This window comes from Pelophylax lessonae (assembly GCF_965119305.1).
Source record: "Pelophylax lessonae genome assembly, chromosome: 1".
Taxonomy (NCBI): Eukaryota; Metazoa; Chordata; class Amphibia; order Anura; family Ranidae; genus Pelophylax; species Pelophylax lessonae.
The window spans coordinates 392596800-392614322 of NC_138768.1; the positions used below are offsets into that span (position 1 = coordinate 392596800).

The window sequence follows — 17523 nt, forward strand, 5'->3', positions numbered from 1 at the left end:
TTTTCCACTACACTCTGTGTCACTCCCACCTTGGCTATATTTCTATTCACTTTTGCATCTAGTAAGCAGCACTATGATATTCTCATTTGATTCATACATCCCTACTATAGATTCTAATAACTGATAGATATCTCTTGTTGCTGTTTATATGCACTATTTTTATTATCCTTATTATATTTATCCCAGCCCACACTCTTTGGTGCGTGGTGCCTTCATCTTCGCCCGCCTGCCCTGTGTACCCTCTGCTCCCGTGGGAGACATCCGGTGCCATGCCTGACCTCCAATACCAGTATTTATTCCATTGCAATGTAAGGCTTGTCAATTTGGGGACCTCTTTCCCCTTTTCTCCCCAGCCCAGTCTTCATCTATGACCATTGCTGCTGTTTTTTTTTTTACATACATATATATATATATATATATATATATCTTTTATAGATTCAGACATCTACTCCTGATGAAGTGGTACAACTAGTCCACGAAACGCGTTGAGTTTAGGATGCTGGGATTATACTATATTATATTATTGTTGGAATTTTGAGTTCAATTCTGTTGTGATTTAATTTAACTACTGTATTACTTCTGTAACTGCCATATTGGTTTTTATGTATACTAGCTCTGGGGGCCATTTACCAGTTTTTATTACCGCTAAGAACACCAGTTTTTTATCTAATCTGTATATATGTCATACTAATGTTTGTCATCTGTATAGACCAATAAATGTAACTCCATTTGTTTACTGTCAGCCTGGTCAGGTCTTTCATTTAAAGTCCCAACCTTTTCTTTTTTACCTACAGGCAGAAGAGGGCATGTCTGCAGGTCTGGAAGGAACTGCTTTAGGCTTACAAAGCCAGGGCCTCTTGGAACCTCCGAAGACGGTCGAAACAGATTTGGTCCCTTTGTCTGGAGACACAGACGAAAAGGCCGCTTATGAGCTGAGAAAAAAGGACCACGTCTGCGACAAGACACCTTGCTCTGGAAGCCTGTGGGAGGAGTACTCTTCCCTCACGTGACTCCCTTAATTATTATATAGTATTTATATAGCGCCGACAGTTTACACAGCGCTTTACAACTTGAGGGTAGACAGTACAAATACAATACACTTTAATACAGTAGGAATCAGAGGGCCCTGCTCATTCGTGCTTACAATAATGATTTAATCCAGGGAAGACCCAAACAGGCGATCACCTACAAAGGGGAGACCAGATAAGGCCACCTTGGAAGCTTGGGCCGCAGACAAGCATTTCAGCCATATCATGTGCCGAAGGACCACTACTGTCACAGACAGCCTAGAAACGAAAGGAGCCGCATCCAGAGAGGCATTACATATAAACTGTAAACCCTGAACCAACTGGTCTGCCAGCTCTGCAAAGGCAGGGGGAAGAGGTACCCCCTCCAGATCCCGGCACAAAAGCTTAGCCCACTCCGTCAAGGTCTGAGACACCAAGGCAATGGTGAACCCCGGCCTAAAGACTGAACTGGCCATAGTAAACATGTGCGGGATCAAGGTCTCCACTTTGCTATCAAAAGGTTCCTTAAAAGCTGGAAACTCATCCACCAGAATTAAGAGTGGATTTGTTCAGCCTGGAAACCGGAGAATCCACCACAGGTGGGACTGTCAACTTTTTTTAAATAGGGACTCCTCAAAGGGGTACCTTCAAGCGAAACACTTTGGTATAGCCACATAGCGTTTAGGGAAACCCCACTAACACGTGACAATTTTGTCAAAATAGGCGGAAAAAGGAAAAATCTTTGCTGCTTTTGAGGATTTTCGGGTACCGACGCCTCAGACACAGCTGCATTCTCCATTTTTAAAGTTTCCCACACAGATACAATCAGTGCTTTTTTCCATGTGCGGCTGCAGTAGAAGAGGAATCATCCTCAATATCAGAGCACTCAAGGTGCGTGGATACAGACCCAGCAGGGTGCCTCAGGTCCGCGGCGGCCAGATTAGAATCAGAATCTGAGGAGACAGAGGAGGAAGGGAAAGGGGGTGGACACTTATTGCTGGTCCTCTTTTGCAAGACCATATCAACAATGGACAGGGTGGACTGGGATCCAGAAGGACCCGCCGCCTCTGAGATGGGATCAGGTGGTGAAATTTGCTCCTGGGACTCCCACAGGCAAAGTGAGGAAAAACACTAAGTGAGCCCAGCCGGCGCGCTAGCTGCACCACAGGTCCCAGCACAACTAAATTGCTGCTATAGCAGAGAGGGAGAGCCGCAGGGCACCCCCCAGGAACTCATCACCCCCGGTCAGCCACCAGAGTGTCCGTAGCGTCTTCCAGAGGATCCCGAGCTGTTGCCACAAACCTCAAACCTTCCGATGAGAGGAGAAGAGGCTCACAGGTCCACATCGGGGGTCCCCCCACTGGAGACAGCTGTTGAAACACCTCCGGCTGAAGGGACCATTTGCCTGGACTCTGAGCCTGCCGACTGAGGTAGACCGCCTGCCAAATTTTCCACCCCTGGAATATGCAAGGCAGAGGGGGCTGGCACAACGCGCTCTACCCACCTTAGAATGCCGGCCACTTCTCTGGCCACTAGGGCACTCTTGGTGCCCCCTTGATGATTAACATATGCTACAGCCGTGGCGTTGTCCGATTGAATCCTTACTGGACACCCCTGCACCCCTTCATCCAGTGGAAAAGGCAAAGCCCGATCCCCGAATTTTCAGGATATCAGCAGGCTGGACTCCTCCCAAGACCAAACTCCCTGGGCTGATTCCGTGCCAAAGACACCTTCCCACCTGGACAAGGCTGGCATTCGTGGAAACCCCCGTCCCGTGACTTTAACTGCTGGAGTGCTGGGGAATGGAGCCACCATATCAGGGACCCCTTCATACCCCAGCTCAACAGGATCAGATTGTTCAGGGACCAAGGATTCTTGTCCCGTCCCATTTGGTCAAAATCACCTTTTGCAGAGGTCCGGTATTAGATGACTTGCGATTTGACAACAGGAGCCGAATCGCATGCTGCAACTTCAGCAATTATGTTTCCGGAAGAAACACTTGAGCCGAGGCCGAATCCAGGGTCAGGCCCAGGTAGTCCAATTTGCTGGATGGAGTCAGAGCTGATTTTTGAAAATTCAGCATCCAGCCAAACTCTTGCAAAGTTAACACAATGAAGCCCAAAGTGTCCCGTAGGACAAACAGAGACTCTGCTCGCAGAAAGATCGTCCATGTACCCCAGTACCCCTCTGCCTGAGCAAGGCTAACACAGAGGCAAACACTTTTGTGAACACCCGTGGAGCTGAAGCGAGACCAAAGGATAATGCCACAAACTGATGCTCCTCGCCTACAGCAAAGCAAAGAAAAAGCTGATGCCCGACATGTCTTGGGATATGAAGGTGTCCTTGATATCGATAGAGGCCAGAAAATCCCCTTGATGAAGGGATGCCACTACCGTGCGAATATACTCCATTCTGAATTTCTGAACCCCCACAAAGCGGTTCAGGGCCTTGAGGTCCAAGATCGGATGGACTTTGCCTTCCTACCTGGGAACAGTAAATCAGTTTGAAAAAACCCCAGAAAAACATTCCGACTCTGAAACCAGTACAATGACTTTGTGAGAACAAATCCTGAACCGCCCAAGAAGGCCCTGTAGCCGATCCGGAAAACGGCGCAGGTTGGAAGGAAAGAACCTTTCCGGGGGCAAGGACTGAAACTGTCTTGTAACCAGATTGGATCAACTTGTGGACCCATTTGTTTTGAACAAGAGGTCCAGGGATCCGAAAAGAAGACCCCATGTATGGGTGAGGGGTGCCCCGTCAGGCGGAGGAGGGCTTGTCTGCGGGGCCAGCTTTAAAATTATCACCCCAGGGTCTCTTGGAACCTCCCAAGAAGGCATGGGAGGATTTAGAACACTTGTTCTGCGACCCTACAGGACGAAAGCTGCTTGTGGGCCGAGAAGACAGGACCATGTTTGTGGGAGGCTCTGCTTTTAGTAACCTGCAAAAGCAGGGTGCTTGTACCTCCCATAAGGCCTTTAATAATCTCCTCCACAGAAGCTCCCAACAATCAGTCCCCCACCAAGGGGAGATCCATCAGCAACTTTTTTGAAGGCCAGGTCCGCAGACCAGCATTTCAACCAAATCATGCAGCGCAGAGTCATCGCTGTCACGGATACCCTGCAGGCCAAAGGTGCCGCATCCAGAGAGGCATCACAGATATACTGTAACCCCTGTATTAACTGATCCACCAACTCCGACAGTTCAGGAGGATGCGGACCCCCTTCCAAATCCTGGCACAGAAGCTTTGACCATTCCGTTAAGGCCTGGGAGAACAAGGTTATAGCAAACACGGCCTCAAAATTGAACCGGCCACGGTGAAAAGGTAGCGGACCAGAGATTCAGCCTACCTGTCTACAGGATCTTTAAAGGACGGAGCGTCCTCCACAGGTAGAAGTGTGACTTTATTCAACCTGGAGACCTGAGAATCCACCACCGATGGAACTGTCAGTTTCTTTAACGACTTCTGGACCGGGCCTTTTTCTGACACTTGTTGTTTACAAGTTAAAATCATTTTTTGCTAGAGAATTACTTCGAACCCCCAAACATTATATATTCATTTTTAGCAAAAACCAGAGAGAATAAAAAGGAGATCATTGCAATATATTTTATTACACTGTATTTGTGCACCGCTCTTAACCACTTAAGCCCCGGAAGATTTTACCCCCTTCCTGACCAGGGCCTATTTTGCGATTCGGCACTGTGTGACTAACTGACAAATGCGCGGTCGTGCGACGCTGTACCTAAACGAATTTGACGTCCTTTTTTTCCCCACAAACAGAGCTTTCTTTTGGTGGTATTTGATCACCTGTGCGATTTTTTGATCATGCGCTATATACAAAAATCGTCAATTTTGCAAAAATAACAATATTTTTCACTTTTTATATGAAATTTCCCCCCCCCCCCCCAAAATCGCAAAGCGTATTTTGATTGGTTTGCGCAAAAGTTGGTTTGCGCAAAAGTTATCACGTTTACTAAGGGAAAGATTTTTGTCTTTTTTTTTAACGCGCAATGGCGGCAATCTGCATTTTTTTTTTTTTTTTTTGGCAGTACTGCGACATTGCGGCGGACAGATCGGACCCTTGACTGACATTTTTGACACTTTTGGGGTTACCAGTGACATTTCTACAGTAATCAGTGCTATACATATGCACTGTTACTGTAAAATTACACTGGCAGTAAAGGGGTTAACTTTTTTTGAGAGGGAGGGGTGGTGTGTGTCCCTAGGGGCGTGATTCTAACTGATTGGCTGTGGCTTGAGGTGTAGGAACAGTGATCAACGGTCCTACATAGTAGAACCGTATTATCACTGTTTCTACACAGGGGAGAATGACAAGTGGCTTGTTTACATCAAATTATTGCTCTCACTGTAACGATCACGGCAATACTTCATGTGTGGTTTGAACACAGTTTACATACATGGGCGCGACTTGCGTATGCGTTCGCTTCTGCACGCGAGCTAACGGGGATGGGGACACGAGAGACATAGCGGAAGAGAGTAAAAAGAACCCCAAAAAAATATTTAAGTATATAAATATTAAGAAAGCGAGGCCAGAACACATTGGCCCCATAAAAGACGACAAAAAAGATTTGGCCACAGAGGATAGAGAAAAGGCGGTAGTGTTAAATAATTTCTTCTCTTCCGTCTTCACAAAAGAATTGGGGGGCTACACTAACCCAGCTTGTAAGGCCAAACTAGATAACACACCTCAGGAAGTACCGCCATGGCTAACAGAAGATAGACTTGGAACCAAACTAGAGAAACTTAACATAAATAAATCACCGGGACCGGATGGCTTGCACCCGAGGGTTCTTAAAGAGCTCAGTCAGGTGATTGCCAGACCATTATTCTTGATCTTTAAGGATAGTTTACAGATGGGTATAGTGCCAGCTGATTGGAAAAAAGCCAACGTGGTACCAATATTTAAAAGAGGGCAGAGATATATCCTGGGTAACTATAGGCCAGTCAGCCTAACATCAGTAGTCTGCAAGATTTTGGGGGGGACGTTAAGGGGCCACATACAAGACTTTAGTAATGAAAATGGTATTAGTAGTAATCAGCATGGATTCATGAAAAATTGTTCTTGCCAAACCAATCTATTAACCTTCTATGATGAAGTGACCTGCCACCTAGATAAAGGTAAGCCTGTGGATGTGGTGTATCTGGACTTTGCAAAGGCCTTTGACACCGTTCCCCACAAACGCTTACTGTTCAAACTAAGGAAGGTAGGTATGGACCATAAGGTGAGTACCTGGATAGAGAACTGGCTCCAGGGGAGAGTGCAAAGGGTGGTGATTAATGGGGAGTACTCAGATTGGGCGGGTGTGGAAAGAGGGGTCCCCCAGGGTTCTGTCCTGGGACCAATCCTGTTTAATTTATTCATAAATGATCTAGAGGAGGGGATATCTAGTACAATCTCAGTATTTGCGGATGATACTAAACTAAGCATGCCAATATCTTCTATGCAGGATGTGGAAACCTTACAAGCGGACCTGAACAAAATAATGGGGTGTGCAACTACATGGCAGATGAGGTTTAATGTTGAAAAATGTAAAGTAATGCACTTGGGTGCCAGAAACCAGAAAGCAAGCTACTCACTAGGGGGGGAATCTCTGGGTGAGTCTAGGATGGAAAAGGACCTGGGGGTACTGGTAGACAACAGGCTTGGCAGTGGCATGGAATGCCAAGCAACTGCAAGCAAAGCCAACAGAATACTGGGATGCATAAAAAAAGGGATTAACTCCAGAAATAGAGATTATTCTCCCTCTCTACAAGACTCTGGTCCAGCCACATCTGGAGTATGCTGTCCAGTTCTGGGCACTGGTCCTCAGGATGTGCTGGAACTGGAGAGAGTCCAGAGAAGGGCAACAAAAATAATTAGGGGAATGGAGGACATCAGCTATGAGGAAAGACTACAAGCACTGGACTTATTCTCTCTGGAGAAGAGACGATTGAGGGGGGGTATGATATCAATGTACAATTACTGTACTGGCGACCCTAGCATAAGGAACAAACTATTCAGAGAAAGGGAATACAATAAGACACGTGGCCACTCACTAAAACTAGAGGAAAGGAGGTTTAACCTTAAAATACGTAGGGGGTTCTTCACTGTAAGAGCAGTAAGGATGTGGAATTCTCTTCCACAAGCAGTCGTATCAGCAGGGAGCATCGATAGTTTCAAAAAACTATTCGATGGGCACCTTAAAAAGACCACAACATACAGGGGTATACAATGTACGGTTAACAGCAAACACACATGCACATCATAGGTTGAACTGGATGGACGGATGGCTTTTTTCGACCTCACTAACTATGTAACTAAGGGGAGCTTTCATTTTTTTTTCCTATTTATCTTTTATCTACACACTTAAAAAAAAAAAAGAAAAAAAAATTGATCACTTTTATTCCTATTACAAGGAATGTAAACATCCCTTGTAACAGAAATAAGCATGACCGGACCTCTTTAATGTGAGATCTGGGGTTAAAAAAGACCTGATCTCACATCTACACTAAATAAGAAAAAAAAAAAGAAAAAAAAAAATGGAGCCATGTGTTGCCAGAACCCCGGTATTTAACGTCAAAGTACTAACGTAAATACACGGTGGGCAGTCCGTAAGTGGTTAAGAGGGACTCCTCAAAAGGATACCTCCTAGCAAAACACTCAGGTATCCCAACCATGCATTTTGGGGAACCCCACTGACTAGCGACAATCTCGTCAAAATAGGCAGGAAAGGGGAACACCTTATTCACCCTGGATGGTCTGCAGGTGTCAAATTGCACCGGTGCAGCTGACGCATCATTTGCTGTGTCCACCATTTATAAAAGTTTCCCGCACTGATTCAATCAGTGCCTCCACAAGCACCTTTTCTTGCACAGATGTGGTGGAAGAGGAATCATCCTCACTATCAGAGCACTAGAAGTATGTGGACACCGTAGGGTGACTCGTGTCCGCGGTGGCCAAATCAGCCTCAGAATCCGAGGATGCAGAGGAAGTGAAGGCGGAGGGCGCCTTTTACTGGATCTCTTTTGAAGAGCTAAATCCACTTTGGGACACAAAAGTGTCTGCAGGACCACCGTCATGGCGGCAAGAGTGGACTGAGACCCAGAGGGTCCCCTAGATTCTGAGAGAGGGTCCGGTGGCGACACATGCTCTTGGGGCTCCATGATAACCTAATAACCGCCAGCAATTTCTGTACAAAAAAAAAAAGACTGTAAAAACGCTGAACCCCCCACCGATAGCACCACAGGTCCCAGCTCACCAAGCAGCGCTGCTATAGCAGAAAGAGTGAGATCTATACAGCCAAAGGAACTCGCCAACACTGATTTTTGGAGGGACAGAGAGCGCCAAGCTGCCTGCTGATCATCAAGGAATTGGAAACGGATGCACCGCCACTAGAGGCCTTCCGCCGAGCACCGCTCCTTCGGCTACAAGAAAATGGCTGCCGCAATAACTGCACTAGAAATCACAAAAAACATGGCCCATGAGCTCCCATACAGCAGGCTATGGGAAAATGACGGCACCACACGACTCCCGGGACCCTTCAGGTACTGAAGACCGGCAACGGAGGGCCTAGACAGGGACCCCCCCAGGTCATTTACCAAACACATTGTTCAAATAGAGCCTCTGCGGCACACTCCCCCCTCCAGTCACAGCTCACCTCACCCCACACAAAGGGGCCACCTCAGAAGAGGGGAGGGGGTTAGCGCATGGGTGCCATTAAGGTAGGAAGGAGACAAGGGGGCCTACCAACCCTAGGAGCCCACGTCCACACCAAAATTTCCCAGAGTAGAGGGGGGGGACACTACTCACCACACCTTTGGAACCGGGCAGGCACCACTCCGGGCAGATCACCTCCCCATCCTGGAATTTGCTGCGGGCCAGAGGTACGCTGCGACTCAGGCCACAAGCCGATCGCATACATCCTTACAAGGTGTTTCACTCGCTGCCGAGCCCCCGTCCAGTGGGGCTATGACGCGGCCGACCAAGAGTGGCGGTGGGGTCTGCACGTGCTCACTGGCCAGACTAGGGAGACTGTAGTTAATTGTAGTTCTCACAGGAACAGACGTGATTGTAGAAAGAAAAAAACAAAAAAGGTAAAAAGTTCAGTTTAAAAAGGAAAAAAATGCTAGGACCAGAGATCCCACCAAAGGAACTAGGTCCTTGCGCCTGACTAGGCAGAGAAAAAAAACTGCTGAAGTGCTAGAACAGGAAGTGGCGATATACCCCCTGGGACTTCCCTATAGAAAGTTATTTTTCCGCCTAATGTCCTACCCATGTAGGGGGCAGCATAACCCAAAGGTCAAAGACGATATGGAGCTGTGTCCATGAATGAACGAAAGAGGAAATTAAAAATTCTTCAAAAATTTAGGCCAATATGTATTCTGTTACACATTTTCGGTAAAAAAAAAAAAAAAAACAAGTATATATTGGTTTAAGCGAAGGTTATAGAGTCTACAAACTATGGGATATATTTATTTTTTGTATTGTTCTAATAATGGCGGCGATTAGCGACTTACAGCGGGACTGCGACATTTCGGTGGACAATTGGACACTGACCCTTTGCGGGAACCAGTGACACCAATACAGTGATCAGTGCTAAAATTATGCACCGTCACTGTACTGACACTGGCTGGGGTTAAAAAACTAGAGCGATCAAAGGGTTAAAAGTGTGCCTAGCCAGTTTTTGTACAGTGTGTGGCTTTGACTAGGGGAAGAAATTGATTCTAGTCCCTACTTTGCAGGAACACAAGCCATCCCTTAACTCGATCAGAACGAAGATCTGCCTTGTTTACACAGGGAGATCCTGTTCTGTGTGGTTTACAGACGATCCGCGGGTGTCGGAGGACACCAAGTACCCATCACCCGCAGATTGGCTTTTGCAGTGAATAATCACAGCAGAAGCAGCGCGCCCCCTCCAGGCGGAAGTGGAGGATCACACATATGTACACAGAAACTTTTGCAGAGCTGCCATCTTATAGCAGTAAAAACCGCAATATTGCGGTCAGTAAGTAGTTAAATCACAACATGAATGTGCTGCAACAGCAGAACACCACATTGGGTTAAAATCCTGTCAGCCAAGGACAGGTAGCAGAAGTTCTAATGGGCACCGGCTGGTGATAACTGGTAATATGAAAAGTGTGTGTGGGGGGGGGTGTGTAACCTGGTCTAAAGAATCTCAAATTCTGCTGACACAATAATAGCAGGCCAGTCAACAGATCTGCATTAGAAAAAAAAAAACCTTTGAGATGTAACATTTTTTAGCATAAAATTTGCAGCGGAAATGTCTGTAGAAATTTGATGATCCAATCGTGTCATTATGGACTAGATATTACAAATATTGTAATAGAATGTGGAATATACAACATGAAAAGTTAGGGTTGTTGTGAGGAAAGTGAGGACGCTACCCAGCATTACTATTGTAATTCAAATTGCTTGGTGAGAATAGTATAACACAGTATAGTTTTAACTTCAAAAAAAAAAAAAAAAGGCAAAAAAATGTGGATAACCGATTATTTTTATTTTATTTTTTTTTTTAAAAGTCTTACCTTTCCCTCTTCCTGCTCATCTTCAGATTCTGAATGGGAAGCTGAATCCACTTTTCCAGTAACCTTTTTTTTTGTTTCAACATCTTTTTTGCTGGTCTCTTTTTGCGGTTTGTCATCATTTTCCTTTGTTGCTTCATCAACCTTTCTAGAAAGTAGTTTTGGAGATTTTTCTAGCGCTTTTACTTGATCTTCATCAATTCTGAAACCAAAAAAATTACAGCATAAGAAAAAAAAAAAAGAAAAAAACGAGGAACTTAGGATAACAAAAAAGTTTGTAGCACACTACATTAAAATCAAGCCAAACCTCTAAATACAGAAACTAAATATAAGGTAGCTGTGTTACCCTGCTAAGGATTTGCTTTAAGCGGGCGGGGTATCATGTGATCACTATGATCGGTCAGAGCAATCACACAATTACAATGTAAACAAAACATTCATAAAATCATAAATGGCTTCCATTCATGACTGTTCGAATTACTATTGTGATTCTGTGATTGGCCCACAGGTAACCTGGATCACTGTGCCTTGTACCATGTGATTAGCTGTAGCCAATCACAGGTCACATTAGTTATCAAACTGTCATTAAAGAAAGCCAAGACAGACAGATATTAATGAAAGCTATTAATGACAGATAAAACTAATCACTACAGTGATTATTACGGTTATAAGCAAAAATAGCGTAAAAAAAAAAAAAAAAACAAAAAAAAAAAAAAACACTGATCACACCCCCATCAGAGTACGCCAGTGCAACTATGGTGAAATTGAACTACTCTGACAGGATGTTTAAAAAAAAATTGGAATTTTTGTAAAATCTTACAGTAAAATTCCTTTCTCCGAGTCCTCCGACAGTCGCCGCCCCTCATAGTCTTCACCAATGGGTATTGACTGCCTCTCCACAGGAGTAGCTAGGCATAAGACTTGTTAAAAACAAAAGCATTTAACAGACACACCCATGGGGGCTGTCCCACTGGTCAATACCCCCCTGCAGTAGCCATCCCAACTCGGTTTGGTAGCATAGCAGTAAGTGTACAAGAAAAAACCCCAAAAGAGGGGCGGGGGCGGTGACTGTCGGAGGACTCAGAGAAAGGAATTTTACAGTAAGATTTCACAAAAATTCAGTTTTCTCTTACGTCCTCCGACAGTCACCGCCCCTCATATATTCTTCACCAATAGGATATCCCAAAGCAGTGTAGACATGAGGGGTGGGAGACGCAACCGTATAAAAGGCAACGCAGTACCCACATTAGAGAAAGGAACCTTACACGCACAGTAAGAGAACCCTCCGGGCAACAGAAAACAGCCCAGGAAAGCAAATAACCCAGGGAATAAACAACCCCAGCAACCAAGGACCCACAAAAACAAGGGTGCCCTATGGCACTGCCGCACAGAGAACTTTGCGGCCAAAGGAGGTATCAGCTGACGCCAGAACATCAATCTTCTAGAATTTGGAAAAGGTGTGCACCGACGACCAAGTCGCAGCCTTGCACACCTGGGCCACCGAAGTCTGATGCCGGTAGGCCCAGGACGTACTCATAGATCTGGTAGAGTGCGCCTTAACAGGGAAGGGTGGAACCCGTTCCTTCAAAGCATAGGCCTGGACAATCGTCTGTCTGATCCATTTGGCAATGGACGCTGCAGACGCAGCCATGCCCTTCCGAGGTCCCTCAGGAAGGACAAAGAGGGAATCCGATTTCCGAAAGGATTCAGTGGACGACAGGTAAACCTTGATCGCCCGGACAACATCCAAGGAATGCAAGGCAACCTCCTTAGGATGCTTAGGCATCGCACAGAGCGAAGGCAAAACAATGTCCTCATTAAGGTGAAAGTCAGACACCACCTTGGGGAGAAATGACGAGTTAGGTCGCAAGACCACCTTATCTTTATGAACCACCAGGTAAGGAGAGCGGCAAGACAACGCCGCCAACTCCGACAACCTGCGAGCCGAAGTGATCGCCACTAAAAAGGCAACCTTCTTAGACAGCAGAGGCAACGATATCTCCCGGATGTTTTCAAAGGGAGAACGCTGTAACACGGACAGAACCAAGTTCAAGTCCCATGGAGGTAAAGGCTCCCTCCGGGGAGGGGCCAAATGTCGCACACCTTGAATAAAGGTGCGAATTATGGAATGAGACGCCACAGGGCGTTGAAAAAGAACAGCCAGTGCAGATACCTGGCCCTTTATTGTGGCCAGCGCCAGGCGCTGGTCCACACCAGACTGTAGGAAAGCCAACACTCTCGTCAAGCTTTCCAGGTACGGTAATAAATTTTACCAGACAAGGCTTTTCTAGCCTTGATTAAGGTAGGAATGACCTCTGGGGAGAGACCCCTGTCTCTCAGGACCTGGCTTTCAACAGCCAGGCCGTTAAAGCCGGCGACTGTAAAGCAGGATGCAAGATCGGTCCCTGAGACAGCAGATCTTCTCGCAATGGCAGCCGCCAAGGAGGCGCGACTCGAAGGTGAACAATGTCCGCGTACCAGGACGGGCGTGGCCAGTCCGGTGCCACCAGAATCACCAAGTTCGGTTCCGAGGCCAACCTGCGAAGGAACCTGGATAACAACTGAATCGGAGGAAAGGCATACATCAGACGATACTGATGCCAAGGGGCCACCAGCGCATCCGAGGCGTCCGCCAGTGGATCGTGCGTTCTTGCCACGAACCTTTCCACCTTGTGGTTTAGCCAAGACGCGAACAGATCCACGTCCGGGGATCCCCACTTCGCACACAGCATTTGGAAGACCTCCGGGTGTAGGGACCATTCCCCCTGATCCAGGGTCTGGCGGCTCAGATAATCTGCCTGCCAATTCTCCACACACGGAATGTTAACTGCCGAAATCGCCGGGACATGAGCCTCGGCCCAAGACAGAATATCGGTCACCTCCCGGGCCGCCCGGGCACTCCTGGTGCCCCCTTGGTGGTTTATGTAAGCCACCACGGTAGCATTGTCCATCTGTACCCGTACAGGACGGCCCCAAAGTCGATCCGACCACTGGAAGAGACACAGTTTGATCGCTCTCAATTCCAAGATGTTGATTGGAAGGGAGGATTCCTCCTCCGACCAAGTTACCTGGGCAGACAGGTTGCCCAGGACTCCACCCCAGCCCGACAGGCTGGCATCCGTGGTAATCACCGATCACAGTAACGGACGGAAGGATTTGCCTTCCGACACAGCCGGGGACTGAAGCCACCACAGAAGATCCATTCTGGTCTGGCGACTCAACGAGACACTCAGATCTAAGGACTGAGGTAGTCTGTCCAACCTAGCCAGGATCTCCGCTTGGAGAGACTGTGTGTGAAACTGAGTAAACGGTATCGCCTCGAATGCTGACACCATCAACCCCAGGCACCGCATTCAGGTCCTGAGCGACGAAGATTCTTTGTCCCTGAGAGACCTGATCTCGTTCTGAAGGGTCCGGAGCTTGTCCTCCGGCAGAAATACCTTCGCTTGAGCAGAGTCCAGAACCATCCCCAAATAGGGAAGACGAACCGAAGGAGACAAAGTCGACTTCTGAACGTTGATGGTCCAACCGAATTCATGGAGCGTCTGTACCGTAGTCGACAGATCGCGCAACAGGCTCTGACTGACACTCGATCTCAACAGGAGATCGTCCAGATATCCCAAGACCGCAATGCCATGTGCCCTCAACAGGCGCCAGCACTTTGGTGAAGACCCTTGGAGCCGAAGCGAGACCAAAAGGTAACGCTACGAACTGATAGTGTACCTCCGCTATGGCAAACCTGAGGTACCTCTGATGACCCTCGAAAATGGGGATGTGCAGATACGCATCCTTTAGGTCGATAGAGGCCAGGAATTCCCCTGGACTCAGGGAGGCCACCACAGAGCACGAAGCGGTTCAGAGCTTTCAAGTCCAGGATCGGACGCACCTTGCCCTCCTTTCTGGGCACAGTGAACAGATTTGAGTAAAACCCCTGAAACCTGTCCAGATGAGGCACCCGGACAATCATCCCCTGGGCAAGGAGGTCCTGCACCTCTTGATGCAGGTCCTGTAGGCGCCCTGGGGTCAAATGAAGATTTGAGGGAAAGAATCTGTCCGCCGGCCGTGAAAGGAATTTGATCTTGTATCCTGATCGAATGATTTCCTGAACCTACCTGTCACCTGTCCGGAATTCGGAGCAGCCAAGGTTGGAGGAAATCGCGCAAACGTCCCCCCACCCCTGAAACGGGTGAGGGCGTGCCTTCAGGCAGAGGCGGATTGAGCCGCCGCACCGGCATGGTCGGACTTTTGCTTGCCCGCCCAGGGCTTTTTCTGGCCACATTGGCCCTTGAAAGGTTTGCCCTTGTTTTGTGGCTTGAAGGCACGAAAGGACCCCTGATTGGGTCTAAAGGCGGGGCCCCGCTTGCCGCGAAAAGGCTTGTTCTTTGGATTTTGGGGCAGCAGAGTGCTTTTGCCCCCAGTGACTCCTTTCACCAAAGTATCTAAAGCCTTGCCAGAAAGGAGAGACCCTGCATAGGGAAAATCAGCCACCGTTTTCCGTGACGTCTGGTCAGCCGACCAGCTCTTCAGCCAGGTCAGTCGACGGTTAAGTACCGCAACACTAGACAGGCGTGCAGCCAAAGGGGCCTCATTCAAGGCCGCATCGCACAAATACATGACCCCTTGATGAATTTGGTCCACCATGTCCAGCGTAAGCAGGTGGGGCAGAATCAGACGCGAGAGTACGTCTAAGCACCTTAGTCCAATCTGCCACCTCCTGAGCCACAATGACAAAAGCAAAAATAGGTTTGAGCATGGAACCCGCCACCGTGTAGGCATGGCGGGCAAGCGACCCCAAACTCCTGTCCGTAGAATTCCGGAAAACCGGGGTATCATCAGTGGGATCCAAAGTAGTCTTGTTCAACACGGCCACAGTGTGATCCACCTGGGGGGCCACACACCAGCGCAAATCCGTAGAAGGTGCAAAGGGGTAGAGCAGTTGAAACCGTTTAGGCACCGTGAAGGGGCGTTTCAAACTGCGCCATTGTTCATTCACTGTGTGATTAAACTCAGCGGGGCAGGGAAAAACCTGTGCCGACTTGCGGGTCCTATGTGTACCAAAGGAGGACACAATGCCCGGAGGATTGGGCTCATCCTCCAAATGTAGTGTTTCTTTTACAGAAGAAATCAACGCATCCATAGCTGCGCGTTCTTCAGGCGACCCCGGGGGAGAATCATCTATCCCCTCCACCTCCGCCTCAGACGCCAGCGGGTCCAGGGACGAGCGAGACCCTGAAAAGGGCAGGCCAGCCACATCATCTGAATCAGAGGAGAAAGATATTCTAGGCCTTTTTCTAGCAGCTCGTTCAGCCATCAGCACCTCCATTTTGGACACTAAAGTTGCCACCACAGCGGCCAAATTAGGTATAACAGGGGGTTCAGCGGAACTGGGGTCCCCCACCAAGGCTGGGGGGAATTTGCTGTCCTGAGATTCCATTGCAGAAAAAAGTACTGGCCCTTTAAGAGCGCTGCGGACTGCGCAGCCCACCGCTAGATACACTGTGAACACAGACCCCTCAAAAGGGACAAAACTGAGCCAGAAGGGATAAAACAGAGAAATATGGAAGAGACAGTCTGCAGAGCCCCACAGAGTGTTACCACACCGATCGCTGCTCCAGAGGAAAAGGAAGTGAGGTCACCAGAGGCTGAACTATGTGCTGCAGGGCTAAGGGAAAATGGCTGCCCATAGGAAGTAATGGGAGGCTTCGGCAAGATGGCCGCCGACATGTGCTCGGAATGATCGTTCTGTCACACACACAAGATGGCGCCAAAACCACTACATAGCAAGCTGTTAACAAGCCCACAGTGAAGCCAAACATGCTGCCCACACCTAAAATGGCGGACCGCGCGGTTTTTACCTGCTGCGGCCGCCGCACACATAGTCTGCGCCTCCAAAACACAGAAGTGACCCAGGAGAGAGGCCCCCAAGCCCACACAGCGCCAGCAGTGCAATAAAAAAGACCCCCGCAGGGATCGCATCAGGGAGCCCCACAAACGCACAGACATGGGGGAACACACAGCAACACAGGACTGCCACCCCAGACAGAGGCCCCACACAGAAAGTACTTACCTGTACAGGATGGCGTGGGGTGCCTCTATGAAACGGAAAGCCTCTGTCCTCAGATGACAGGGAATGCCGTCAGCCAAACGCAGGACACTGCAGCACTGAACCGCAGATGTGTCCAGTGAGGTAGCCACCTCACAGGCTGCATCCCTGCTGCGAACAGGGATGGATCGTTCTTAGTGCTAGGGCGAACACATAGCTGAACGCTCGATGGTGGGCTGGGGATCCATCTGACCCTCTGCCCTGGAGAGCCAGGGCGGCCAGTCCGATTCCCAGCTCCGCAAAATCCATCTTCATACGAAGATCCGACTAAAACTAAAGCTGACAAAATAAACAGCTAGTAAAGCAAAGAAAAAAACTGACATCCTTGCAAATAAAAATCATAAGAAAGATTAGAAGGCTGAGAGGAAGTCAATACCCATTGGTGAAGACTATATGAGGGGCGGCGACTGTCGGGAGGACAGAAGAGAAAAAAACATATTCTTCTTTACATACTGTCAACAGCCAGTATCCCTGGTCACTGGCACACCAGTCAAAAGACGACACTGAACTGCACTGGTGACTGTATGAAAATGAAACACTGAAATTTAATTTCATTTGATTAATTTTCCAAAAAAGTTAGTACTGTATTGGCATTTAGGGCCTCAGTACATCAGGACTGATCAAAGTTTGTAGACTGTATGACTTTCACACAGACCTGGGTTATTTTTACCAAAGTGGTAGCAGGCTACATTTAGGAAAAATGTATGAAGAAAGATTGTTTGCAATATTTTCTAAAAAATAAAAAACCGCTTCCAAAATCTTTGGTATTTTTTCCGTTTATATAGCAAAAAATAAAACCATTGGTGATTAAATACCACCAAAAAAACTATGTGTGAAAAAAAAAGATATAAATTTAATTAGTGTTCAGTGTT

At 47.7% G+C, this 17523-nt stretch overlaps 1 protein-coding gene across 1 annotated transcript in view; it reads right to left on the reverse strand.

Moving 5' to 3' along the window:
• Positions 1 to 17523, reverse strand: part of PSIP1 (PC4 and SRSF1 interacting protein 1) — a 346309-nt gene that overhangs the window by 149514 nt on the left and 179272 nt on the right. Inside the window, exon 10 of the mRNA XM_082273564.1 lies at positions 10552 to 10750. Coding sequence (XP_082129690.1) covers positions 10552 to 10750 — 199 coding nt within the window. The remainder of the gene's footprint in view (positions 1 to 10551; positions 10751 to 17523) is intronic.